The sequence below is a fragment of the Betta splendens genome, chromosome 24 (assembly GCF_900634795.4).
Source record: "Betta splendens chromosome 24, fBetSpl5.4, whole genome shotgun sequence".
Classification (NCBI taxonomy): domain Eukaryota; kingdom Metazoa; phylum Chordata; class Actinopteri; order Anabantiformes; family Osphronemidae; genus Betta; species Betta splendens.
In genome coordinates this window covers 8466642-8479209 of record NC_040901.2, presented here as the reverse complement: position 1 = coordinate 8479209, position 12568 = coordinate 8466642, and the positions used below count along the sequence as shown (strand labels likewise).

General features: G+C 43.2%; 2 protein-coding genes across 3 annotated transcripts; one reads left to right on the top strand and one right to left on the bottom strand.

Annotated features, from left to right (window-relative positions):
• Window positions 1-2924: 2924 nt before the first annotated feature.
• Window positions 2925-5237, bottom strand: LOC114849948 (protein c-Fos-like). The gene is made up of 4 exons (XM_029141780.3): window positions 4935-5237; window positions 4438-4665; window positions 4233-4340; window positions 2925-4119 (listed from the first exon to the last, which is right to left on the bottom strand). Exons 1-4 carry the CDS (start codon window positions 5067-5069, stop codon window positions 3445-3447), a joined length of 1146 nt encoding a protein of 381 aa, XP_028997613.1. The 5' UTR covers window positions 5070-5237; the 3' UTR covers window positions 2925-3444.
• Window positions 5238-9057: 3820 nt separating this feature from the next.
• On the top strand, window positions 9058-12061 carry LOC114849947 (protein c-Fos-like). Of its 2 annotated transcripts, none has more exons than XM_029141777.3 (4): window positions 9058-9302; window positions 9765-9980; window positions 10521-10628; window positions 10809-12061. In XM_029141777.3, the coding sequence occupies exons 1-4, from the start codon at window positions 9174-9176 to the stop codon at window positions 11511-11513; spliced, it is 1158 nt and encodes a 385-aa protein (XP_028997610.1). In that variant the 5' UTR covers window positions 9058-9173; the 3' UTR covers window positions 11514-12061. The 2 variants fall into 2 exon arrangements, with proteins under 2 accessions (XP_028997610.1, XP_028997611.1); XM_029141778.2 differs by having other exon boundaries at window positions 9149-9453.
• Window positions 12062-12568: the final 507 nt, after the last annotated feature.

Below are 12568 nucleotides of genomic sequence, written 5' to 3'. Positions count from 1 at the left end.
GTCAAATAACATCTAAGAATAGCACGTCACACACTCCTCCACGCTACTAATATTTTAGAAGACAAACCAATTTTAAATTCTGACGTTGTAGTTGAGAACCACGTGACGAAGCATTTATGATTCAAACCACAAGTTCTTCATCACGTTTGCCTATTGTTAGAGCTCCCGAAATGCCCCCACAGGTATTTGAACACTTCATTGGCATTGATTCAGCCTAGCTTGTCATCATAAATATGTTGCATTGCAAAATCTAAAACTTCCGTGAACGCACCTCCATGCTGACGCAAGTGTGTACACACCCAGGCAGTAACTGCTGTCTGTCTTAAGTTGCTCCTGTTATCGCTTAGTGCAAATACAAAGACCAGACTTTCACTGATAGGAACACAGAAGTCAGACAGTTCCAGCCTACATTCAGTTTGTCACAGATCTACGCACGTTGTGTCATCGGAACTTTATTTCATAGAATATTTGCATTTGTGTCATTCTGTAGACAGTGAAACTATGAAGGCAGTCTGACAGGAACAGGTGTAAGGTTGATATCGCTTTGTCTTTTGCTTCAGTAAAATATGGAAGTTGGTGTCATTGTAAATGCACTACTAAATAACAATCAGACAGGAGCCTCGGGGGAAAGACAGTGAAGTGTTCATGGTTTCTTAAAGCTGTCACATCCTCTTTGTACCGGGTATCAGGGGAGGAAGTTTATGTGAATATGGGGCTACGCCAAAATGAGCTTTAATTGTTGAGGCAGAGACACGACTTTGACTGTTACATCATCAATGAGCTCACAATTAGAGCCAGGCAGGGATCTCTGACGGTCTCCCTCCCTGCTGCCCTCACAAACTCCTCATCTTCTGCTTGCCTCCTCCTACTCTCGCCTCACTCTCGCTTGCCTCCTCTCCTTCTAACAGGCGTACGCCGCCTGGTTCCTCCCTTGGGTTGCAGCACCGACGCAGGTTGGCGTCATAGTGGTCTAATTTTACTGCTGTTGATGCTGATGTTAAAAGAAGCAATAGGCACCTGCTATTTCTGCTGCTACCCCATTTCCCTGGGGCTGGCAAAGCGGTATTAATAGACAGAGTTATTAGCTGCTGCATGGTCGACACAGACAGGCTTTATTGAGGGAAAAGAGGCACAGCTCGAGTGCAAAGGAAAACAGACACATGTAGGTAGCCAGACTTCAGCTGTTATGCAACAACACAGTGCTGATAAGAAAAGGGGCTTCGTAAAATCACAGCCTCCATCCACGTTTCAAATGTATACTGCAAGGACCTAGGAGGTTAAACTACGTTAGATAATTTAGTCTTTAGGTTTATTGCACATTGTATTTACGGTTTATTGGCAATTTATGAGGATCTGGATCAGATCCACACAGGATAAAGACTAGTAATTATTATCTGGAACGAGTTGCTTAAAAGGGTGTGTTCTCATTGGAAGGATGCAAACGTCAGTGCAAGTGACTTATTGTACAACAGTAAACTTCCACCCAGCGAGTCTCACGCAGGCACGCGCTCCACAAACTTCCTTTTTGAGGTTATTAAGAAATCGTCCTTGCGATATCGTGTTAGTCGGTCAAATTGCAATGGATGGGTAAAAGAGCAAGGTGAAGCAAAAGCACAAGGGCGTAGCACCAGGGCAGTATATATATGAAATATTACATATTTAGAAAAGCTTAAAAACACTACCAAAACAGTGAAAATTAGCAAATTAGCTCTCATGGTTGTTTATTAAAGCCACAAAAGATGCACAGCACTTTCATAAACTGTATGAAAACTGAAAAATGCATTTAGCACATACTACATATCATATTATTTCATATTACAATGATTCTGTGTTGTGTGTGGTGTTCATACAGGAGCTTGTATTGGTCAGCTTTTACTTAATCTTAATAGAATTGATCCATAAAGAGACTGGTTAAGAAAAACACCTTACACAGAATACCATGAATATTAGTTAATTGTATATTACTAACAGGAAAACCAAAAACCACCCCTCTGACTGTTCTTCACTTTATTAACAACAATCACAATAAATACAGGTTTATAATGTTTGTGCAAGGTGTCTAGACTATACCTTAAAATATACATTTATTTTCGACAATATATTTGCTTGTACATAGGAGTCTTAGTGTACAAGGTAACAATTAGACCGACTGTTTATATCTGTTATATCTATGTACAAAAACCAACTTAAGTGGGTCAAGTCCGAACTGTGGTCGCTGCTTTGCGTTAATCGTGAGGAGCCTGTTTTACACGTGCGTCGTTGACAGCAAGTGCTGATAATACAACTGTGGAATCGAGACGTTCAAACACAACATAACACATTAACTAACGCAAGTCGCGGTTAAAGCGTCGCTTTCGGATCCTCTAGCGATTTCCCTTGCGTAACCATATGTGTACAGGGGTTGTCTCGCATGTACGACATACCGCGTATCGAAGATCACAATCAGCTCTACTATGGAAAATGCACAGCGTTATTTCTCTGCTATAAACATGCCAATAGTCACATCGAGTTATTTTTCCGTGGAGAAAACCCAGATACGGATTCTTCGATTAATGCAATCTAGTGGAAAAGGGTGCAGCATGGCCGCTTTCTTCTGGTAGCAGCGAGTTCTCGTCGCTCTCTATATTTGGGCACGGAAGTGGCGACGTCATCGCGCCGGTCTTACGAGTTTAAAAAAATGGAAAGAACGCCCTGACGTAGGAACCCTGACGTACAGTTAACCTTGGCAACAGACGGAACAATAAATAGAGCCGATGGAGGTGCAGGAAAACACTGCTATTCCCCATGGAGACTAATTTTAGCTTTTTTAATTGTTTCTTGAATTTCACCGTCTTATCCGAGAACTAGTTGTACATGAACAGTGCATGAGTATGTATGCACATCCAGCGAGAGAAGAGCCACAGATTCACCCACACATAATGAGCTGAATTTAAATATCACTAGTTTATTTACATCGCTTACAAACAACAGTTATTGTTATTTTCTTTGTAAAAAAATAAATTGAAATTTCATAAATTAAAACCACTAATGTTTTCACAGAAAACTTCATAATAGACCACTTAGACCATGGTTAAGACAAAGCACGTCAGTTTTTTTTTTAAGTTTCACAAAACGTTCACAATTATCCTCACATTCCATTAACCAGAAAACAAAAGGGGTCAAGAATAACTATTGCTCTTAACACACATCAATACTACAACAACGTTGTTCTCTAGCACCTTAAAATCATACATGTAATAAATTGACTAGGTGGTATTAGTTAAAACATGCTTTTAAACTTGCTACATTGGTGTAATTGGCAAGTATATGTATGTATATATATCTATATATATATAAAACAATAAATAATTTGCTGCCATTCCATAGCCCTGTGGTCTGCACATTGACCTCATACATAAAAGAAAATGTGCTTCATAGGAAGTATTAATGATACTGAAAGAGTCTTTAAAGGGCCAGCAGGGTTGGTGAGCTGAGGGAGTCAGAGGACTGCTCGTTGCTGCTGCTTCCTCTCCTGTGGGCGACGCCACAAGTGGGGAAGGTCTCTGCCTCAGGGAAGGAGAACACAAACGAAGATGTGAAGGTGGTACAGGCAGGGGTGATGGTCACCACAGGTGTACACAGGGGCTCAAAGTCATGGTTATTGGCTGAGGCGTGGAGGGGCTCCCAGTCCTGAGATGTGTAGAGGGAGTTGGACAGGTCGACCTCTGGCACTGATCTTGCCGTTTCCATCTCAGTCTTTGTCAGCAGGTCCAGGGACTCCTCCAGGACGGAGTCCTCCAGGTCTGTCATCTTCACCGTGCTGTCAGAGATGGCGGCGGTAGGGAGGACGGAGCTGTTGCTGGAGAAGATCGAATTTGAGGTTGAGGTAAAGGTGGGCTGGTTGGAAGTGAGGATGGTTGTCTTGGGGACGGTGGCCTGTGGCTTAGAAGACACTTCAGTGGAGAGGCATGAGTGAGCAGGAGAGATGGAGGCCACAGAGAAGTCAGTGTCCAGCTCAGAGGGGATTTTGCAGATGGGTTGGTGGGCAGCCAGGATGAACTCCAGCCTTTCCTTCTCCTTCAGAAGATTGGCAATATCATTTTGGAGGCTGGACTTCTCATCCTCCAGCATATCGGTTTCCTGTTAGGCAGAGGGAAACGGTCAAAATGATTAACTTGCACGTTGGGTAACAGCTACAGGATGTGATGAGGAATACATTCTTGTGATTTATGCTAAATCTGTGGGATACTTACAGCTTGCAGTGTGTCTGTCAGCTCTCGCCTCCTGTTGCGGCATTTTGCTGCTGCCTGCTTGTTTCTCTCTCTGCGAACACGTCTCTTCTCTTCCTCTTCAGGTGAAATCTGCACATCGAGGAAGAAAAAAAAAAGTTGAGGCTCCAGATCTACACCGGCGGAGTTACTGTTTGTTTTGTGAAGTATAACATTGAATGATAATTACCTGTTCCATTCTGCCCCTCTTGGTAGAGGTGTGAGCCTTGGACGCGGCCGACCTCATGGCTGGTCTGGGGTAAGCAGGGCTGGGGCTGGAGCTGTAGGGGTGAGCTCTGTGAGAGGGGGCCACTGAGGAGATCAAAGGCTGGACCATCCACTGCAGATCTGGGCTTGTTGAAATGGCTGTGACAGTGGGGATGAAAGAGGCACTTGATGCTTTCAGGTCTGTGAAATCCTGGAGGAGAGAAGCAAGAGGACTGTCAGCAAATATAGTTTCAGGAGAGATTGCAGTATGTCGTTGAGTGAAGCACTATATAAAGCTCCGTGGTTTAAAAATATCCATATGATGTCAACTATGACGCTACACTCTCTCTATGGAGTTTCCAGGTGAATGAATGAAGGCTGCCTTGCACCGCGCAGCACAAATCAACAGGCTGATTTAGGCACAGCTCTGCTTTAGATTACATAGTAAAAGTGCCTGGAAAAAAGAGCAAGGAGACATACCTGAGACTGGGGAGATCCCATGCTGCAGTAAGATCCCGCTGGTGACGGGTAGTATCCCAGATTGTCCACGGAAGGAGAAGCGGTGCTGCAGCGGGAGGAGGAATCGCACTCCGCGTTGAAACCGGTGAACATCATCGCTTCCAAAGAAAAGCGGTTAAGAGGATCCAAAGAAACTTTGCCGAAGAAGTGTAAGTTTGAGGTAAAACACGTCCTTGAGTGGATTTGTATGAAACTCTAACGTTCTGCTGGCGCGTTTTCCTCTGATCGTTGCTTCGGTACTGAAAGTTTCACTGCCAACTCTGGGAACTCACAGCGGTTTTATAGCCTGCAAGGTGGAGCCAGTGACGTCAAAGGAGGAGTCGAAACTCGCGCGACTTCGAGGGGAGAAAACACCAAAACACTGACCTAGCGACGCGGTCATAACAGAAAGTAATCATCTTGCAATAAATATATGCGCAAAAGGCCGAACGTAGAACGTTCGCTTGTGCTGTTAAAAGATAAAAATAACATTATTCACACTGAGCTTCAGTGAGCTTCAATGGAATATTCCAGAAACGGGATCCCCAAGACGTAATTTTCCTAATATGGTGCATCCTGTAAAAAAGGGGGCCGGGCTTGATGGGAAATACTCCGTCCGAGATTGGACGAGAGACATGACGTTATGTAAGACAACAAACACAGACGCTGTTGTGAAAAGCTGAGATAATGGATAGCAAAGGTACATCCTACACACCAAAGTGCATCTATTTGAACATGCAATTTTTTCTGTTCTGAAATAAGCGGGTCAAACAAACAAACAAACAAACAAACATATCAAAACGAAAGAATTGCTGGGGATTTTAACACTGTCCACAACAATAAAGCATTAAAACATTTTAATTTATACAAGTAAAACTATGTTGATGGTATATATCTATAGCAATCTAACCTACATTGTTCTAACCTAAAGCATTTTAAAAACGTCTAGGCTATCAGTGAAGCATGCAACCAGAGCACACACTTTATAAAGATAGAATTTATACAAACACCTGCAGGGTCAATATGTTAGATGTCTCTATGCGACGAAATAGATCAAATTAATAAAAAATATTTATGTATAAATGTGTATCCAACATATATTACGCTTGTTACCAGGGAATTATGGAATGTGTCTTGAACGTTCTGAATAGTTCTAAAGAGATCTACGTAAACATATGTACCAGGAACAGAATCTAAGCATGTCAGAGCAGAAGCTGCTACGTGAGTATTACGCCCTCAGGCACTGCTTGTACACTGTGTATGCAATCTAAGCGAGGGTGTGTAAAGTTGCTGAGCAAGCTGATAGCTGGTTTCTAAAGCATACTTCTCCACGGCAGCAGTTAGTGTTTCTCAAGGGCGTACTAGTTTATTTTACAGGTCTTTCCCTACAACTGTCAAAGAGGGAATCCTCATGTGATGGGTAATTTGTTCATTTGCATAATCAGCAGTCATGGATCATGTGGGCAGACTTTCGATTGCTCTTAAATGTTATTTATTTTAGGTCAGATTATATACAATGTTCTAAAAATATATGTTCACCCTAATCAAAATGATCCACACGTTTTCCACATATTACAAACTTAGTCAACATGAACAAATAGAGAATCGCTATGACAGTTTTAATAATTCTGTTTGGAGTTTTTTTTGTTTGTAGAAGATTAAGCATTTATAAAAACACATTAAAAGGACGAATAACACTCACAAAACAAACAACAACAACTATGGTACACACTTGTGGATAAAGTCTCAGTTTTGGTGCATTCCAGTGGTCCTTAGTAATTCCCGTGTGCAGGCTGTAGGCTACAACGTTATTAAAACGGTATTATATGCGCTCATATGCTATAAATAGTTAGAATAGTTGGTTAGAACGTATAAACAATAGTGTTATTGTGTCTAAGTGCATCAATATAGGTTAAAGGAGCCTTGTTTTGTTTCCCAGGCCAGTGTTATGGTGAACATTCCTGGTTGCCACGGCGACACTCCACCTCTTCTTGTCAGTGACGTCTTCGTTTTGCATAGCAACAAAGATCGGTGTCGTTCTGCAGACGAGCCACTCAGCCAGGAAAAAAAGAGAACAGCGACGCCGAAGAACATCGTGTCTGGTTCCCGGAAACAGCGGCGGAGTGAGAGCCGTGTCTGTGTGTCTCTGCTCAGAGGGCGCTGCTCTGCGCGGTGTCTGCGGAGCGGCGGAATGAAACGGGACACTACACAACCCATTATCCGGCGGATTGTTTGAGTTTTTATTTGATGCCTGGCAAGAGCAGCGGTTTCCCAGTCAGAGGATAATTCTGAACAATGTTTTGACGGTTTTACAGTAATGCAATAAACATTTAGGTCACTTAATATAGACAAATAAGAATAAGAATGCCTTTATTAAAGGGGAAATAATAACTGCTAATAATAATAAGTATTATTATTTGTATGTGTGTTATTGCATTTGAGCTATTAGTATTATTGTTGTGGTTATTATTATTAGACTATGGTGTATTTAAGTTGTTGTTACTAATACAGGTGCCCACTCTTGTACACACATCTGTTTAGTGTTGCACTGCCTTTCGTTTCCCTCACTGTGTGTAAAAAGTGACAATAAGCCCTAAATTTACATAAACTTTTAACGCTGATGTCACTAGGTCTAAAAATAAACCATGCACTATTTCACCCAAACTTCTTTGATGAAACAAATCTTTGAGCAGTGAAAAGGGGCGTCTGCGGTTATGCGCCCTCTGAACCCTTCAGCTCTGGAGCCGGTGGCGAGTGAATAGGATCAGACCCGGCCACCTAATGCAGTGCCAGTAAATGAAGCCAGAGGGGGGCTGTGACTGCCGGGAAACACCCGTTAGCGCGGCGCTTCTGAATGGGAATAGTGGGCCTCTCCCCATTCTCTGCTCACCAGTTATCCATTTCACTTCAACGGATGTGTGATGTGCACAATTATCTTAAACATTTTCTTATAGGAGCTGAATTAGGCGTATGCGGGAATAGCGTTAGGGAGGTTTGTGCCAGTAAATTGACGCCCATCAACACGAACGTTGGTCAGAAGCGAACTACTGGTGTTCAAACCACGATTAACCCCTTTAACAAAGCAGAACATGCCCGCAATCGGTCTATTAGTGCTATTTGTACAGATATCATCTACATGGAAGGCTTATAAAAAGCAGTGACGAGTCTATTGTGCTAAAACGGAGGAACAAGAGCGGAGGTTTGACTCCTCTTCATGGCGTCTCAGTGGTCAGTCAGGGCGCAGATAATGACGCTGTTAACAGGTACAATGCGTGACGAGTGCGCTTTTAGTGCATGTTTCACTTTTCTTTTGTAATTGTGAGTGAGTGGGCCACACATTGCCACACGTCCGTCTGCGCGCTCTCCGTGCGCCACAGCGCGCCCCCGTTTCCCCGGAAACACCATATATGGCTCGACCGGTCCATTCGGCGATTGGCTGCTTACTACAGCGACAGTTCTGTTGCTGGAGCTCTTTTCTTATGCAGAGACAAGAGAAACGGCAGTGTGATATATAGATAACACTTAATTTAACAGTCCATAAGTAAATAGACGCGTGCTGGAAGCTTTGTGCATAATTAGCTAATGCTAGGTTTCCTAAAATTCGTCTAAATGATAGGCAGGTGCTAGTATAACAATTTATTGCAGTGTAAAGTGAAACTAAAAGCATTGTTGTAATCTGGCCTATTTCAAAGGGATCCGAAAGAGGCTGCACCTCACCCCATTTATCAATATGTCAGTTTCTGCTAAAAAAAAGTAAAATACGTTTTGTGAACATATATGGACATAAATAGAATGTAATGCATAGGCTGTGATGCAGATGCTGCATACATGAAATGACGTAGTTCATTCATGGCGAGGGACACCTCTTGCAGGCGGGGGTGTCTCTTTGCACATGTTCGCTCTTTTTTGATATTCGACTAAATAAAATGAGTCAAAAATAAAACGCGCTCGGTTTTTCTCCTCGGATGTTTTGTGAACGTCATTGTTGAACTGTAAAACATCTGTTTTGCTTTTTTTCTCTCACCTATCTCTATGCGAAATGGTTCGGTCTCACCACACAGATTTCATTCATAAAAATCCTGCTCACTATAAAAGGCGGGCCTCTCCACTATCTGCACAGTTACCATTTATGAATCTGGCAAATGGAATATAAGTCGACCGTTAAGCTTCAGTTTTGTATTTAGAATAGTCTTTACCGTCTGTGTGCGTTTAGATGACAACATGCATCCAGACTCCTGCACTGAGTTCGACTCATCATCCAGCTGTAGCACAGCATCGCCTGGCGGGGACACCCCTGGGTGCAGCCAGCATACTTCTGACTCGCTTTCATCATCACTGGACGGCGCCAAGGTAGAAGCGGAGCTCATCATCTCAACATCCTAGTTATCGTCACTGACCGAAATCTGCAGGACGATAGACGTAAACCAGGAACATAAATTGCATTCTTTAAATTCCTCACAAATCCAAGAGAATTCCATAGACAGTGGGTTATCTCACAGGGGTACGTCCATCGTTGTGAATCATTTAATACAAACACACGTATTACGCTTGTATCCTTTATATTTATTTTTTTGTATTCTGATTCTTATGTCATTGAAAATATTTAGACAAACATGTCTTGATCGTGACCTTTCGTTGCAATTCGTGGTGATGATGAAAATGGTTGTCAGGGACTTGATAGGACAGGATAGGTGGCTGATGGGGCTTATTTAGTCTTTCCTCCATCAACGGACCGACGCACCGTTTAAAGGTCAGGTCTAAATGAGCGTCTGACTGTACGCATGGCTTGTCTCTGGGATGTGGGGTTTCCAGGCTGTTGAGACCAGTGCAGCCGACTCCTTTGTTCCGACTGTGACTGCAATCTCAACCTCGCCTGATCTGAGGTGGATGGTGCAGCCGACAGTGATCACGTCCGTGTCCCCGTCGTCCGGCCGTGCCAAGACCCGAGCTCGCGGCGCGAACCAGTCGTCTTCCCCAGCAGGTGCAAACAAGGCGAAGTCCTCCAACAGGAAAGGGCAGCGAGACCAGGTATGGAAGACGGAGCGGGGAGGGAGGGGGCGAAATGTCATAAATGATTAAGAATGATTATGAACGACCCATCAATCCATCCATCGATATAATATCCTAACATTAGAAAGATTAATTGGAGGTGAGGCATCGCGATATTTTGGGAGGAATTAAAAATAGGGCACCGCTGTTTTATTGTTAAATTAACGTAGCGAGTGGTTTAAATAAATTATAGCATACGAGCTGAAGGGATTGGACCTAATTGATGCAGTGAGTAGGTACCTTTTGACTAACGTGAACAGCACTGTTTATGAATGGGACGAAAATAAAAAAAAGCGCGTGCACGTGCCTGACTAGACCGTGCCAGTGGTGCAGCATTTTAACGCTTGAACTGAAAGACAGCCTGCACCTACACCCGATCATTATTGCCAGCAACCACTGCAACCCCCCCTCCCCCTCCTCAATTTTTTGGCGAGTGCAAAGGTGTTGAGGAGCCAACTGCTGATATGGCAACACTGAGCTGGACGCCTGTTCACGCTGGCCATTTCTGATTGATTTCAGGCTTCCAAGGAGGAGGACGAAAGGAGGAGGATCAGGAGGGAGAGAAACAAAATTGCTGCGGCGAAGTGTCGTAACAGAAGAAAGGAGCTGATTGACACTCTTCAAGCTGTAAGTGTCACGTTTTATGAAATCATACAGAAAACATATGCACAGCATAGTGACTTGTCATAGTTGCTAGAAAACGGAGCTGTGTGGCAGGGATGACTGCAGGGCACCTCAGGGCTGCAGTGCTTTAATATTCTCCTTATAGTGTTGTTAAATGTTTGATTTTGTCTCTCCTCATCCCAGGAAACTGACAAGCTTGAGGAGGAGAAGTCTGCCCTCCAGACGGAGATAACCGACCTTCTGAAGGAGAAGGAGAGACTGGAGCAGGTGTTAGTCTCCCATCAACCATCCTGCAAACTGCCTGCCGGTGATGGTGATGGTGATGGGGAGGAGGGTAATGAAAACGATGTTAGCACAATGCTGCAGGAGCCTCCAGCCTCACCACAGCTGCTGTCCATCATGGAGAATGGAAAAACCCCAGAGAGCAACATGACAATTGGAGAAGCCCCTAGTGGTCAAGACATAGACAATGTCCCTTGCATTCCTGCTGCAGCCATCTTGGGGAACTCCAACATTCTCCTGTGCTCAAGCGCCGAAGAGGAGGTCCTCGAGGACCTGAAAGGAGACGACCTGGACGACCTGGTGCCCAGCCTGGAGATGGCCGAGGCCTCTGAGATGCCTGCATCCGTCCCTGACATAGACCTGAGCAGCCCCTTTTGCCTCTCAGACTGGGAAACCCTGTACAAGTCTGTGGCGAATGACCTTGAATCTTTGAGCACACCGGACATGTCTTCCAGTCCTGCTTGTAGCAATTACCGCACAGTGTTTTCCTTTAATTACTCAGAGATTGATTCCTTAGCTGAGGGCTGCGAGAGCCTTAAAGGCAACCTCGGCTCATCCGAGTTGATGAAGGATAGTCTTAACTCTCCAACACTTCTGGCCTTGTGAATGCAAATAGGTTATGCAACAATACTGTAATTGTATTCTAACCAGCCAGCAAGCTATGATATAACATACTTTTTGTAGTGTAAGTTCTGATGTGGTGTAAACCTTAACATCAAAGGTTGTATAGGCAACTTGTTTTCTGTGACTGTAACAGAGTTGACTTCTTCCATGCTGCTGGTGCATTTTGCCTTTGTGCTGGTATCAACAATGCATGCAAATACAAGTCATTCATAATCTAAGAAGAGATGGTATGCTGTGTTTTTAAAGCCCCTACATGTGATGTGAACTTAGCTCCTGCTCAGTAAACTAATATACTGTATGTGTAATACTGTTGACAGAGTTGTGTTGTGACAAGTGAAAATAGAAGCGTTACTAATGTTTAGTATAGCTGTAACATTTTGTGTAAGGTGTCCCCTGACATGACTTGACATCTTATTTAAAAAATATCATGACATGTATTTAATGGAGATGTATTTTATGACATAGTTTTATTTTTTTACTTAAAAAATTATCAGATGAAAAAATGTTGGAAATAAATATTACGCACCGTTTCTTGTTGTCATTCAATGCACAGTAGATTACAGTAAGGAGCCATTTTAAGCTTCCAGTGATAGTACGTAAATATGCACTTTGATTAAAGTAGTGCAGGTTAAAAACGACACAAGCTACATCTAGTGAATATCACGCGACGAGTGAACGCACAAAAACAGCCACTACCTTGCGATATGATGAATATGAAAAGCAATGTCCAGCTAGTCACAGCAATTTCTAAGTTTGGCTAATTTATTCATTAAATAGAATTGCGAACATCTATAAGTCAAAGCCAACGGTCCAGTCGTCATCTCATAATACATAGTATTACTACAGTATTCTTGGACGTCTGTGATATATTCAGCTGTTTCGGTGCGTTCACGTGTCATTGTGCTTATTTTTAGCCTCGTGGTTACATAAAGCTGAGCCGCTGTGGACTGAATGTGTTTAGAACGAGTGCGAGCAGCAGAAACAGAAGGTTAATTATTTATTCATGGCTCTTTCTCGGCTAAACCGTTTTCAAGGGA

What these genes read in the sequence shown, in the direction of transcription:
- LOC114849948 (XM_029141780.3), bottom strand. Translation starts at nt 5,069, where the DNA reads ATGATGTTCACCGGTTTCAACGCGGAGTGCGATTCCTCCTCCCGCTGC. An exon ending in TGGGATCTCCCCAGTCTCAG is followed by an intron (nt 4,666 to 4,934) that starts GTATGTCTCCTT and finishes TCTCTCCTCCAG; the next exon opens with GATTTCACAGACCTGAAAGC. An exon ending in TGACAGACACACTGCAAGCT is followed by an intron (nt 4,120 to 4,232) that starts GTAAGTATCCCA and finishes TCTGCCTAACAG; the next exon opens with GAAACCGATATGCTGGAGGA.
- LOC114849947 (XM_029141777.3), top strand. Translation starts at nt 9,174, where the DNA reads ATGCATCCAGACTCCTGCACTGAGTTCGACTCATCATCCAGCTGTAGC. An exon ending in GGAAAGGGCAGCGAGACCAG is followed by an intron (nt 9,981 to 10,520) that starts GTATGGAAGACG and finishes GATTGATTTCAG; the next exon opens with GCTTCCAAGGAGGAGGACGA. An exon ending in TGATTGACACTCTTCAAGCT is followed by an intron (nt 10,629 to 10,808) that starts GTAAGTGTCACG and finishes TCCTCATCCCAG; the next exon opens with GAAACTGACAAGCTTGAGGA.